At 34.3% G+C, this 13,676-nt stretch overlaps 1 protein-coding gene across 1 annotated transcript in view; it reads right to left on the bottom strand.

The window, feature by feature from the left end:
* Window positions 1-3,875: 3,875 nt before the first annotated feature.
* Window positions 3,876-13,676, bottom strand: part of LOC150092427 (venom protease-like) — a 29,052-nt gene continuing 19,251 nt past the window's right edge. Inside the window, exons 5-7 of the mRNA XM_090414861.1 lie at window positions 10,796-11,049; window positions 9,098-9,273; window positions 3,876-4,543 (exon numbers count right to left, since the gene is read on the bottom strand). Coding sequence (XP_090270987.1) covers window positions 4,388-4,543; window positions 9,098-9,273; window positions 10,796-11,049 — 586 coding nt within the window. The 3' untranslated portion in view covers window positions 3,876-4,387. The remainder of the gene's footprint in view (window positions 4,544-9,097; window positions 9,274-10,795; window positions 11,050-13,676) is intronic.

Below are 13,676 nucleotides of genomic sequence, written 5' to 3'. Positions count from 1 at the left end.
GATCCACTTATTCAAGATAATAGTTTATATTCCAATCCCATATTCTACACTTTATCCAAAAGACTTTCATCTAGTATCCTATCAAATGCCTTAGCATGGTCTAACAATATCGCAGTATATCTATTCGCTTTATCCTACTCAATCGTAACATTATTATAAACTATAAACAGATTACTCAGAAACGACCTCATTTTAAACCCAATGCTGTTCTTCCTTGCAAATCTCTTTCTGTATGCGACTTAGTACAACTTCTCTAAACTCTTCATAACTTCATAGATGTATACAGGTCGACTACATACATCAGTCTTTGCATCATTCATGCAATGGATTTTATCATACATTATTTCCATTCCTGTGTGTTCTTTTCTGAGCTGATTCAAATTATACAAAAATATCAAGGACCTAGCCAGTTCGGCTGAACATTCCTTTAGCACGTGCTGATATTCCATCTGTTTCAATTGCCGAATTCTTATCCAGGTTATGCAACAACTCTGGAACCTCCTTCTCATGCACTTCTATCTCTTCGTCCAACGTTGTGGTAGCACTATGTTACATACGCCTGGTTGATAGATATCTTAGCGAAGTGAGCACTCATTATTTGACCTATCTCGTCTTCTGATACAGGGGTACAGTCTACAATTCAGTAAAGTTACTCTTCCAAATTCATTCTTTCTTTTACTTGCTGTATAACAATAAAATTCTTTCGGGTGCAGCCAATTTCTTTTCGTACCAGACTTAGCCTTCTGCACGATACTCCTAACTTTTCTGACCTGTGCTTTATACACTTTATTTCACACCTTCTCTCACCATTATTCTCACGATATTCCAATTCCTTCCACATTATTCTCTTCTTAGGGATCTCTTGCTTAATAAGGTTTCACAGCTATTTCGCTCGCACACTATTTGTTCTTTGACGTATAACACATTTCAGATACTATCTCAATTAAGCCCCTTTGCAAAGCTTTCCATGCACTGATAATATCCTTCCCATTGAGTAACTGATACCATTATATTCTGATGAGTATGTCATATTTTCCAGCTTTGTAGTTCAGAAAAGCTTCGGCCATGAGGAACATGCGTACATTTTTGCATAATAAAAAGAACAGATTTTGGGCCAAACTTCGAGAGTTGGTTAGAGATTTTTCTCAAAATGAAAACTTCTTCACATCTTACTTAATCAAGTGGTCAAGAATTATATTACCCTTGAAACGACTTACCATGGCAATTAACACCAACAAGCAATTCAAGGAATCAATATTCATGGTAGCTTATAATGTCATTCTCACCCTAGAAGGTCAAAACAGCGAGAACATTAGTTTATCTCTGGAAGAAGCAATATGCATATTTGATTTGGATTTTGTTCCTTTGGAAGAATCTCAGCTCTTCATTTAAATTCAAATTTGATAGTATGTTGACTGACATCTTAAAAAAATTAACCTAAAATACCAGCAAGAATATCCAGGAAAAATTACTTACCAGTGTTAGGAAGAGTTCTATGAAGCATTTCCTAATCGTACAACGTACGTAGACGACAACATTCTGTAAGAGGCAAAGCCAGAATTTGAAGCAAGTATCAAGCCTCTCAGTGTGGTACAAATTCATAATATCCCATATCATATAAAAAGGATAAAAGTACACTCTTTGTAACTTAAATATGGAGTTCTCAATTTGAAACAATGAGGAAGAATAGTGTTCCTTGAAGTGGAAGCTGGAGGCTTAAACCTATTATACCTTCATAGTGATTTTCTGTCCATTGCTGAACAAATGCCTCATACATTCAAATTCCTGCATTCAGTCTTGTGTTTTTCTAGGCCACTGAGTTCCAGCCATCTATTTAATCTCATCCTAACACAGTCTCTTTAGTCTTCCTGTAGCTTTCTTTCTTTCAATATCTGGGATATCATTTTGATATAAATTTTGTCCATGTTTAAGTGTTACTTCTTGCAATATGACATTCCCATTGCCATTTGGATCTTTTAATGGCTGTTATAATTACCCTTGTACTAGTGTGAGCTCTGATCCAAGTATTGCTCTTTCTATCAAGAATGGTAATACTGAGTAATCTTTCCATTTTCCTCTGATAATCCTCAACTTTTTAGACATTTTTAGTCAAAGTCAAAGTTTCGCTTTCATGTCATGACTGGAATAATACAACTGTCGATTATTTTTCTTTTAAGGTAGATTGAAGTATTCCTTTGAGTATTTCACACTGTTCTCCAAAGGCTATCCAACCAAGTTGAGGTCTACGTATAATTTCTTTTTCACAACCTCCCTCTAATGTGATCTTTGGTCCCAGGTAATTGATCTGCACACAGGAGGTGCAGATTAATTACCTAGTGTTTCATTTGAACTGACTTTTTGGAGATATATTTATTATACATTATCTTTGTTTTTTCTTTGTTTATAATTGCTTCTTTCTTTTTACTGATGACATTATTCTTAATGTCATCAGCAAATCGTAGTTGCTTTAGTTCTTTCCCATTTACTATAATTCCTCTATTTTCCTAATTCAGGATTTTAAAAATTTCTTCTAGAGCTACTATAAATAATTGAGGTGAAACGACTAGTTATATATATTAAAATGCAGTTGCATTTTAATATATATAACTAGGTATATCAATGTACGTTTTTTTCAATTCCATGTTTTTTATGGGCTTCTAAAATAGCTAACGTTCAAATTGGATCAAATGCCTTTTCAAAAATCAATAAATGCCAGACCAAATGTTTTTTGGTATTCATTTGTTTTTTCAATGATTTATGTTATTTACCTATGATCAACAGTGTAATATTTTCTGACAACTAAAACGAAGCAATTTGGAATTCACATGAAAAAAAAAAAAAATTAACTGTCCATATGTACTCTAAATAACAGAAATATTTTCTGATATAAAAATAACTTGTCTGAATCATAAGTCATGTGACGGGAAATCCGTGTTTTGTCTCTCTCTTTAGATATAACTGCATACATGACCAATCGATGTAAATATAACCTAATGCCCTTGATGCTTATCGCATCATAAATCAATCAAGTTTTCTACACTGTTGTTAGCTGTCAGTCAACTACAAGATATCCGTTTTATTAATATACGCGCTATTGACAGAAGCTTTTATCATAATACCCCGGAAATACAACTACGCAGCGGTAGTAGCATTTCCTCCTACTGATGCGTGATACAAACACAATGAAAGAATGTTGCAAACTGTTTACAAAGTGATAACAAACTATATCAATCGAAGTGTGAAATAAAGGGCAAATTATTCTGTATTTATTTTTCCTGTCTTTCAGCACGTAGCTGATGTGAATTTCATACCTAAGCAATTAATTTCATTAAATAATGATAGCAAGAAAACGAACACTAGAGGCATACTTAAAACTTTTGTTTTAAAGAAATGAATTCAATTTATATTTAAATTATGATAAATATGAATAATATGAAAATGTCCAAAAATAGCACAATACATAAGAAAGCTAGTGTTAATTTTTAGCATTTTACTATTACCTCATTTTTCCTTAATTTTTAATCTTATAAAACCGGCCATTATGGATCAAATACGCATTCTCACACGCTTCGTATCCATCATATATTTCAATGTAATATCAATGGTATTGCAATTTTAATATGCACTTCGCATCCATGATAACCTTGACGTCATAGATGTCTTGGCCAGTGGCGTGGTTAACGAATAAAAATTTGAAACAAAGAAAAATTATTAATGCAGGAAACAATGATAAGGTAGATTAGTATGAGCAAACTCTGCAAAAAAAAAAAAAAAAATATATATATATATATATATATATATATTAGTATACCATTGTATGCATATAAAAAGAACGAACTGAAATTTAATAATATGTGTCAGAAATTATTGATTTATTATCTAAGAATTAGATACACAGTATTTCTTAGGATTTGTAGCTTTAATAAAATCACAGGGGGCGCCAGGAGAATGAATGTGTCCCTGACATATCACTAATGAACGGAAAGTTGTTTGAAATCATAGTATCACTAAACGCGGAAGAAAATGAAAGGGAAAAATTGATCTATAAAAGGGCATGAACAGAAATAAACATATGAGATCAACTAAATAATTACTGTGTGATAATGAGAACACAGGAGAATGCTTCCGTTCACAGTAATGATGATCTTAGCATTGTCTCATCCCACTGTTGTTACATTGGACAAACTGCTGTGCGATCAAAAGGAAGGACTAGCACAAATAAGGAATCTCCGTGTTGAGCAAGTATTTTCAGCCAATGAAATTGTTCTTGCATACACAAATGTTCTTGTAGCCTAAGCTGTGGCAGCATAGTTTTTTCTGGAGTGTGCGGCGTTTGATGTACAGAGATGCGAATTCTCATGGATACTGTTACTAATCTGTTGAAGCTCTAACTGAGGAAGCGTTGTATCCAATCCATGTGATACGATATGCGGGTATACACTCCTGGAAAACTAGATTCAGCACATCTGTAGCCAAACGAAACAACACCAATGGCCATCCAACGATTATTTAAATTTATCATCAAAGGTCCTCCAGAATCACCCTGTAAAAGATATTTGAAAAAAAGTTATATATTAACATTTCTATCATTATAAATATTAATCATCTTATTGTTATAAAAAGTGTGTGTGTGTGTGTGTGTGTGTGTGTGTGTGTGTGTGTGTGTGTGTGTGTGTGTGTGTGTGTGTGTGTGTGTGATCACTTTCCCTTAGTATCTCCCCTAATGCACAGCACATCTCCTTGCGGACATGTATGATGCTATCCATTAAGAAAAGGGCAACTACCCAGACCGGCTTCGACCTTTATTGAGGTCTCGTCAGTGGGAGCCAGACCGATCAGGGCTTATTCCACCTTTACCACGAGTTGCCTGAGACCTGAAAATACTTCAGGCGCAAACTTGACTAACCTGTCTGCAGGGCCGCGCCAAACATCATGTTTGGCGCGGTATCATTGATAGGGTGGCATTTTATGTAGCTAATATCTAAATTGGATTATACAATGCAGTATTAGGGGCGACCGATAAAAGTTTGCGCCCAGGCTGCAAATACCCTTGGCGTTCCCCTGCCTGTCTGTTTGCTTACTTGGGAAAAATGATTAAAACCAAGTTTATAAAATTACTTGGTATCTTCAACGTATATTATACCCAAGGTAAAAAACTTTCTACGTCTTTCTCTCATCCTGAGATTTTTATTTAATAAGATCAAAGCACCTTGTGGCAACTTGTATAGGTAAAATACTAGTTGTGGTGGCCGGTAGATGGCGTTGATGGAGATTATTCGTAGTAGTGGTTCAGTGTAGTGGTTGAGACAGCTATAGGTGTTCTCCCGCGATGAGTCTTCGGACTCCTTGGAGGTGTTGGGAATAATAATAATAATAATAATAATAATAATAATAATAAAAAAATTTATAACTTCTGCATCACTTAAGCTTGGCATCTCAGGGTTAGGCTCCCACTGACGAGACCTCAATAAAGGACGAAACCGGTCTGGGTAGTGGCCTTCCCCTTAATGCATAGCATCATACATGTCCGCAAGGAGCTGTGCTGCGCATTAGGGGAGATACTAAGGGAAAGTGATCAGAGCTTACTCCTCCTTTACCACGAGTTGCCTCAGACCTGAACATAGTTCAGGTGCAATCTTGACTTGTCTATTTGCTTATTTCCTTAAATTTATTTATTTTATTTACTTAAAGATTTATTTAACTCATGGAAGGCTATAAAACTATGGTACATATTTAGTACAGTGGATGAGCTGAAGGTTAATTAATCCAGAAACCGTTCTTTAGAGATTAAGCATGGTGAAGTTTTACAAATTCACACAGGCCTTCAATGAGCAGAGCGGTGACGGTATCGAACAGAGCAGGAAAGATCATTTACCACCTAAAGATTGTTTCAAGCATCTGTTCAAACCCATATCATGTCGGTTAGAAAGCGAATACCATATTTATTCGGTTATCCGCACATCGGTTTAAGCGAGTTTCAAGTTATCTAAGTGTTCCTTGAAAAATTATCAAAATTAATATTAGCCTGTAATGGTTTTAAATGCTGCGACAAGTTCAAACATGTTTGAAAAATAAGGCGCTCTATGTTTGGCATGTGACCTATGCTATTAAGGCCAGCGTGCGCTGATCTTGACTCAGCCACCCGGGGTTCGACACCTCCGAGCGCGAGTGAAGTACGAAGGTATCTATTCTAGTAAACGTATGGTCACAAGCAAGGTCAATGCGATGCGATGCTGCCCGGCACGCCTGTAGTGTGCGCTGTCGCATTTTTGCAATGCGATACAGCCTGCTTCGGCAACAGTGTACGCTTAGCTTTACATTGAATACGAGACGGAACTCGACTCTAACCAAGGTGTTTCATAATTTCTTGAAATTCTGGTTAGATGGCTTCTGATACTGCGATACCTTGTTTCTTTAAATTATCTGCAGTGATTTCTATACGTCTACCAATAGTATTTGCTGATAAGGGAATACATTTTAGTTTATCTGCGTATTCTTTTCCATGGATTATTTCTACCATTTTTATGGCGGTTGGGAGTACAAGTGTTTCCCCAATGGTGTGTGGTTTTTGGTCTTTTGCAATTAAGAATGCAACCTCAAGAGATGCCTCCAAATATTTATCGTTAATTTTAGTGAATTTTTTTAAGTTGTTGGATTGAGAATTGCATGTCTTCAAACATCGTTCAAAAAATTGTAAGATTTGTGTTCATGTTCAGGATGTTTAGTTTTTAAATGTCTTACTAATAATGATGGTTTCATACTTCCATTGCATAGCGTCTCATGACACAATACACATGTAGGACGAGGTTCATTGTTGACTATCGTCGATGTAAAACCCCATTTCAAGTAGTCCTCTTGGTAATTTCGAACTTTCTTGGGCAAGGTTTTGTTAAGTTCCAGATTAATGTTTTTATCACTTAATTTGAGCGATAACGAACTTGTTTGAATAGAAGAATCAATCCTATCTTTTCCTTGTTGTTCGTCTGATGTAGAAGTACTATCATAATTATCTTCAATTCGTGGTTTGTTTCTTTGGAGGAAATTTTTTTTAACCATTTATCCATTTTGTGAGGATTAATTTGTAAAATTTAAATATAATTCATTTACTATTAATAATTTCAAACACTTTTAAAAAATGTAAGCGATTTTGATAATATTAATTCACTATTTCTAGTGTAAACGTAATCACAAAAAGGCGTTGAAATTGCACAGACACAATATATACTAAAAAATCATTAAACTTACTACTAATAGTCGAATAATTAATACGACTGTGGTGCCATCTGTAGATAGCAGGATAACTAAGCATATTTTCCTTCTCTAGTTGGGCTTGTCAACACCAGGGATACTCTACAAACAATGACAATGATAAGAAATAAGAGATTTACTCCGTAGTTTTAAAAAACATGACAGCTTTGCCACGGACGATTATGTGTGCAAAGTCGCCCAATGTGCGCTACTCGCAAATTTAAGTTTACAGGATCTTTATAACGTCTTTGTCTATATTAGATATATGTTTAATTGATGAAAGAAAGTAATATTAGTTATCTTTAATTAATTACTTACTTTTTTCCTATCAATATAAAACTTTTTTTGATGTACCCTCACGCATCGACTCGCGTATCCCCTGGGGCTACACGTACCACACTGGAGACCACTGCCTTAGATTATCAAGATAGTACACTTATCTCTAATAAAGTTCTAAGAGATTTAACATGCATAAGTTTCCAAATTTTATCTCTTCTTCCGTATTATCTCCAGTGTCATTAAACTGCATATAATCGCTTTTATTCCTAATAAAAAACTTGGTAAGAATAAAAGCGATAATCACACTGCTGTATACATTACTATCTATTACCATCACCAATAATAGCTTGATTCTTATAGTTTTCTAGTCGATCTATGTGCAGGTCGGAATAGTTTTTCTAAAGTAAATTCCAGTTTTACAACTAAGAAAAATTGAATACAACTCACTGTTGTGAGTTATACTCAACTACTACTGTTATCAGCCATGTCTTGAAATTTCTGGTAGCCTTGAAGTCAAAAGCTGTCGAGGACTAAGAGTAAACACCAGCTGCAAACCGATTGGTGAAAGCTTAGGGCTAAAAGAGTTCTACGTACTTCATTTGGAAATAAAATTTTATAAATAAATCTGCTAACGTCTTTTATTCCCTAAAAATACTGGCGAGGCGTTTAGCTACCTAGCTTCTGAAGACTGGTAACCATCACAGAGAAGCTTACCCAAGGCTATCACTGATTTTAATAAGAATCAGGAGGAGATTATAGCAGACAACGCTCATTGTTTCATGGTACCTAACACTATACATTATTGCCTGAAATAGTGTGAGTTATACTGTCGATTTATTTATTTTATTTGCCTCTCAGTCTCCAAAACTTACGGCTAAACCAACATCGCCTACTGACACCCCAGATATGGAAAGCAACTGTGAGATAAGCAGAATAATATCATGAATAAACAGCCCGAAACTAACAGAAGCATTTTCATCAGGAGTGGTGTAACTGTCCTTTGCAAGGCTTCTCAAACCAAACGCCACAGAACTCTAAAACGACAATGTGATATTGCGTCCCATGCCGCCATTAACTAAGCATGTCCCTGAGGAGGCATCCAAAGATCAACCACAGCGACTGTCTACCATATAGCGCGGCTGCACAGACATCTGCTTCAAGCCAAGAACAGCCTGATATGGAGCTCTAGTGGGTGGATGGTACTCTGCACCGCCCCCCCATTGCTAAGAAGTAGCAACTTCTGACTAATACCTCACCTGTACGTCCAAATGCCAATAATGATATTGTGAACACTACAAGAAATGAGCACACAGCATCTTTTGCTATTCTTAATGTATTTACTGTAGCATATTGGTTCAGTAGAAATATGCCATTACTATGTTGTATTTCGTGTTGTCCATTGACCTAACTGTAGAGGCAATTTCAAATACAGTAATATATTTGTATTCAAAATGGGTAGATAGTAAAGAGTCCATACACAAGAATTTTAAAGAAATCTTGTCTAATTGTTTTTGTATAATGATAATAATAATAATAATATAAAAGAATAATGGTAAATAAGCAAACATACCTGACATGCGTCTTTCTTCCCAGTGGGGAAGCCTGCGCATATAAACTCATCCGTGATACCACGAGGAAACTGAACTCTAAAGTTGTTTAACTTGTTATAGGCAGCATCACATTCATTTGTCGGAACTATAGGAATTCCAGACAATTCTTGCAATAAATTGGTACGACTTTTTCCAGCTATGAATGATCCAAAAGAAATATATAAATAAAATATACAGCGTATCGATGAATATTTAGATCAAACATCCTTCATTACTGTGTTAAGAAGTGCAATAGTCGAAATACAACACTTCGTTTTAAAAAAAAATGGTCTGAAATCTTTATTATTATGTAACACCTCCAGGAAGTCCAAAGACTCATCAACTACTAACCGCGCTCAAACTTGCTTAACTTTTTACTGAGCCATTAGCAGCAGAGGCTCTACCAATCGACCAACCTTTGCACAAGAATTCTGAAGAAAACTTCATCGAATAGTTTTGTATATTCATTAAAATATAATAATATATAATATTCATATAACAGAAACTGTTTCATACTCGGAATCCAACATATTTGGTGTAAAAATCGCGTATGAAAAAATCATCAATGGTCTTCACATCAAAGGAGTACCACTATTTCCAATTACCGTTTTATTTCTTTAAACTGCAATGAATTCCATGACATCTGGTTCCTCTGGTTCTACAAGGAGGTTCGTTTCTTTGGACTAAGACTTTGCCAGTGGAGATTTGATTTTCGGTTAATATGAAAAGTCCTAATCACTATCATCGTAGTGGTTAGGACTTACTCATAACCCTGAACATGAATTTCTGAATTAACCCAAAAAAAAATTAATCCTCTTATTCAGATATGAGCACAGGAGAAATAAAATTGACTTTTATTCTAAAAAGAAATAGATTAAACTGCTTTAAAGCTAACTTTTCAAGATTGAAAAAAATCTTGAAAAGATTTTTTCAATCTTGAAAAGTTAGCTAAAAGGTTTTCAACCTGAAAACCTTTTAGCTGTCAGTCAGCTAAAAGGTTTTCACCTTTTAGCTGAGCTGACAACTATCTGTGGAGAGAGATTTCTCGAGTTAGATTACAGAATATGAATGCCATCATCTCCTTGTCCTAAACTCTAAAATATATATTATATTTCAAATCGTGAGTTCTGTGGCCAATTTTCTGAACTGCTTGGATAAAAAAACCTGAATTTACAGGAGGAAAACACTTCTTACCGTGCCAAAGATCGACTAAATCGGAAACCGGAAATAGGTAAAATTCCTCTAGTCAGTGACTAGAAAATCCAACCTAAAACGGTGCTTCTTCTGGCGGTCTAGCGCTATGGAAACTAATGCCATTCCACAGGGGAAAAACTCGTCAGCAATACGTCAATATTCAAAGAGTAATTAAAATTACCTATTATTAAAATTATTTTGCAACCATAATGTTGAACTTCTAGAAGAAGGACCATTCCAAGTTCAATTCCAGTCAGCGACTAGAGGAACTTTTCCTAAGTTAATCGATCTCTGGCATGGGCTTTTTGTCCCAGTAGCTCAAGAATATCGACTATCGAGCCCACACTCTTTCAGACATTAATATACTGCATTAGGGTTAGGGGACCATGAAATGGCGGCACTTGTCTGCCTTTCTTTATTGGATGCCGTTTATAAGGTCTTAGCAGATTATTTAATTTATGAGTTCTTGATAATTCATTACTTACCATATGTCTGATCTCCCCATCCTAAAACTGTAGTTCTGTAGTTTTCCAGTGTCTGTGAGTCACTTTCAGCCGTGGGCAAGCATAAGGGTCCTGCCCCAGGATTATCGACAACTTCATAAAGTTGCAGAACAGCTATATCATTGTAAAATCTACCTTCTTGAAAGCCTTCATGAACGAATACTTTATCAATCCAAATCCCTTGACCTTGCTCAACATCTATATCTCCGATTCGAACAAAGAAATTCTCGATTTTCCTGAAAATAAATACGAAAATAACCACATATGCACAAATACACACGTTATTTTATATATACAATGTTCAGTGATGTAAACATGTAATATAAACATGTAAACATGTTTATATTTCAAATTAAATTTCATCACTAGTGCTGAGAGTATGTATCTCGTCATAAAACTATAAACGTGTAACTATAAACTTGAGACAAGACGATGTATTGTTAAATAACGTTCTCCTGGCAGCCATCACATCAAAACACAACCAATTGATTTGAAAAGTATACATATTTGTCCATTTAAAACATTGAAATGTTAAAATTTTAAGCTTTAATTCTTTCTTGAAACTGCACAAAAAAGAATATGAAATATCAGAGTGGATAATATAGGATTCTAGCACAAACCATTATAACTGTCGATGCACTGAGGCTGAAAGAGTCCAGTGATGCAGAACAAAGTGTTCATAACTATTCGTTGGGTTTCTTTTTCATCGTTACGTTTCCAGCTTTTGATGATGTTAGCCATTGCTGATTTCAATGTTCTAAATGTCTTACAATTGTAAGAACTGATTGACTAATATATTAGTTTATAATAATGCTTCACTTTTAAGTGAAATAACTCTAAAGCACCCATAACATTAATATGAAAGCAATGCACCATTTAGAGTCTTTAGGTATGTGCATACTTTACTGATACTTCTTTAACTATCGAAATATCAGTTTTCTTTGTCTTTCTTTCTCTCTAGATAGTAATTTCTTGTTATAAGGTTATCAGGAGAGAACGAAAAACAAAGAATACTGAATGATATTATTGGAAGGTTATCAGAAGTAATTAAAATAGTAAAAATTACCTAAACTAAACAAATATTAAACTCTTTTAAGGTTACACGGTGATCAGCATTCATATTTATGAATTTAGGGACACAAAACACACGCGTAGAAAAGATTATTTTACTGATTAATAATAAAATAATAACTTGACGTTTCGACCCCTGTATTGAGGTCATCTTCAGAAGGATACATGGGTATAAGAACAAGCTACATGCTGTTGCACTCTATACAAGTAAATTACACGTACGTTGTTAACTAATCTTTTTTCTTAGCCTGCCCTCTAGTGATAAAAAAATAAATAAATAAAATAAAAACTACAATAAACAAAAAATAAAATAAAAACTACAATAAACTCTGCTAATGTCCTCACGTACTAGGATTCTTCTGGAATTATACAATTTAAACTGTTATATTATATCTTCTGGATTTGTACAGTATTGCTATTGAATGCTCAGGAGAAAAAAAAAAAAAAAAACACTTCACCAAGTCTTCTTGAATTGAGATTTTTTCCTTCGTGGTTGCTATGAAGGTTGTAGATGGGTCCTCCACATTCTTGGAATTGTTAGACCATCATTTTTATTCAGATTCGGATCATGTTTGACCATGTAACATACCTTACACAGGGGAAACAGGGCGAACCATCTCAATCAGAAAGGATGAACACAAACATCACATAAAATAGCTCCATTTTGGAAAAACTGGCATTTCTGACCATGCACTCCAAACATACCACAGAATTGACAGGAAAGGTACCAAGTCCCTACACCGCACCAAAACCTGGTTCGAGCGGAAATTCAAGGAAGCATGTGAAATGCTCAAACATGATCCGAATCTGAATAAAAATGATGGCCTAACAATTTCAAGAATATGGAGGACCCATCTACAACCTTCATAGCAACCACGAAGGAAAAAAAATCTCAATACAAGAAGACTTGGTCAAGTGTTTTTTTTTTTTTTTCCCTCCTGAACATTCAATAGCAACCTGTACAAATCCAGAAGAAAATAATTCCAGAAGAATCCTAGTACGTGAGGACTTTAGCAGAGTTTATTGTAGTTTTTATTTTATTTTTTGTTTATTGTAGTTTTTATTTTATTAATTTATTTTTTTATCGCTAGAGGGCAGGCTAAGAAAAAAGATTAGTTAACAACGTAGATGTAATTTACTTGTATAGAGTGCAACAGCATGTAGCTTGTTCTTATAAACATGTATCCTTCTGAAGATGACCTCAATATAAGGGTCGAAACGTATGGTTATTATTTTATTATTAATCAGTAAAATAATCTTTTCAACACGTGTGTTTTGTGTCCCTAAATTCATAAATATGAAATATTAAATCTGTTCGCAATGTTTAAAACAAATACCTAAAAAAACGAATATTTTTGCCTATCTTGAATTTATAATAAATACAAATTAATAACACTTATTTCTTTAATGTTTTTACTTTTTTATATGCCTTATTTATCTTGCCGAAAAATATTAACATGATTATCAAATGAAAAAGTATAATCAGCAACATTATTAAGTTAATCAAAAGCTCTCAACTACATTTTAACGTGTTGCTATTCTAGATCTTTTTATTCGCATGAACAATAACACATTTTATTGAATATCAGAGAATGCATTGTTTGTCCAAGAGCATCAATTTATAATTGAGCATTTATTATTAAACAGATATAAATCTTAAACAAAGAATCTGTTTCAATGTTAACCGATCATATGAAAAAAGTAAAAAATTATATTTCTTTTTTAATGAGTAACGTGAGAAAAATTTTGTTATGTAATATACTTTTAGTTTTCAACAAACCGTCATGGAACT

The sequence above is a fragment of the Typopeltis vanoorti genome, chromosome 26 (genome assembly GCF_054136105.1).
Source record: "Typopeltis vanoorti isolate ZY-2024b chromosome 26, IOZ_Tvanoo_1.0, whole genome shotgun sequence".
NCBI lineage: Eukaryota > Metazoa > Arthropoda > Arachnida > Uropygi > Thelyphonidae > Typopeltis > Typopeltis vanoorti.
The sequence above is the reverse complement of the archived record's forward strand: the minus strand, read 5'-3'. Positions and strand labels throughout refer to the sequence as shown.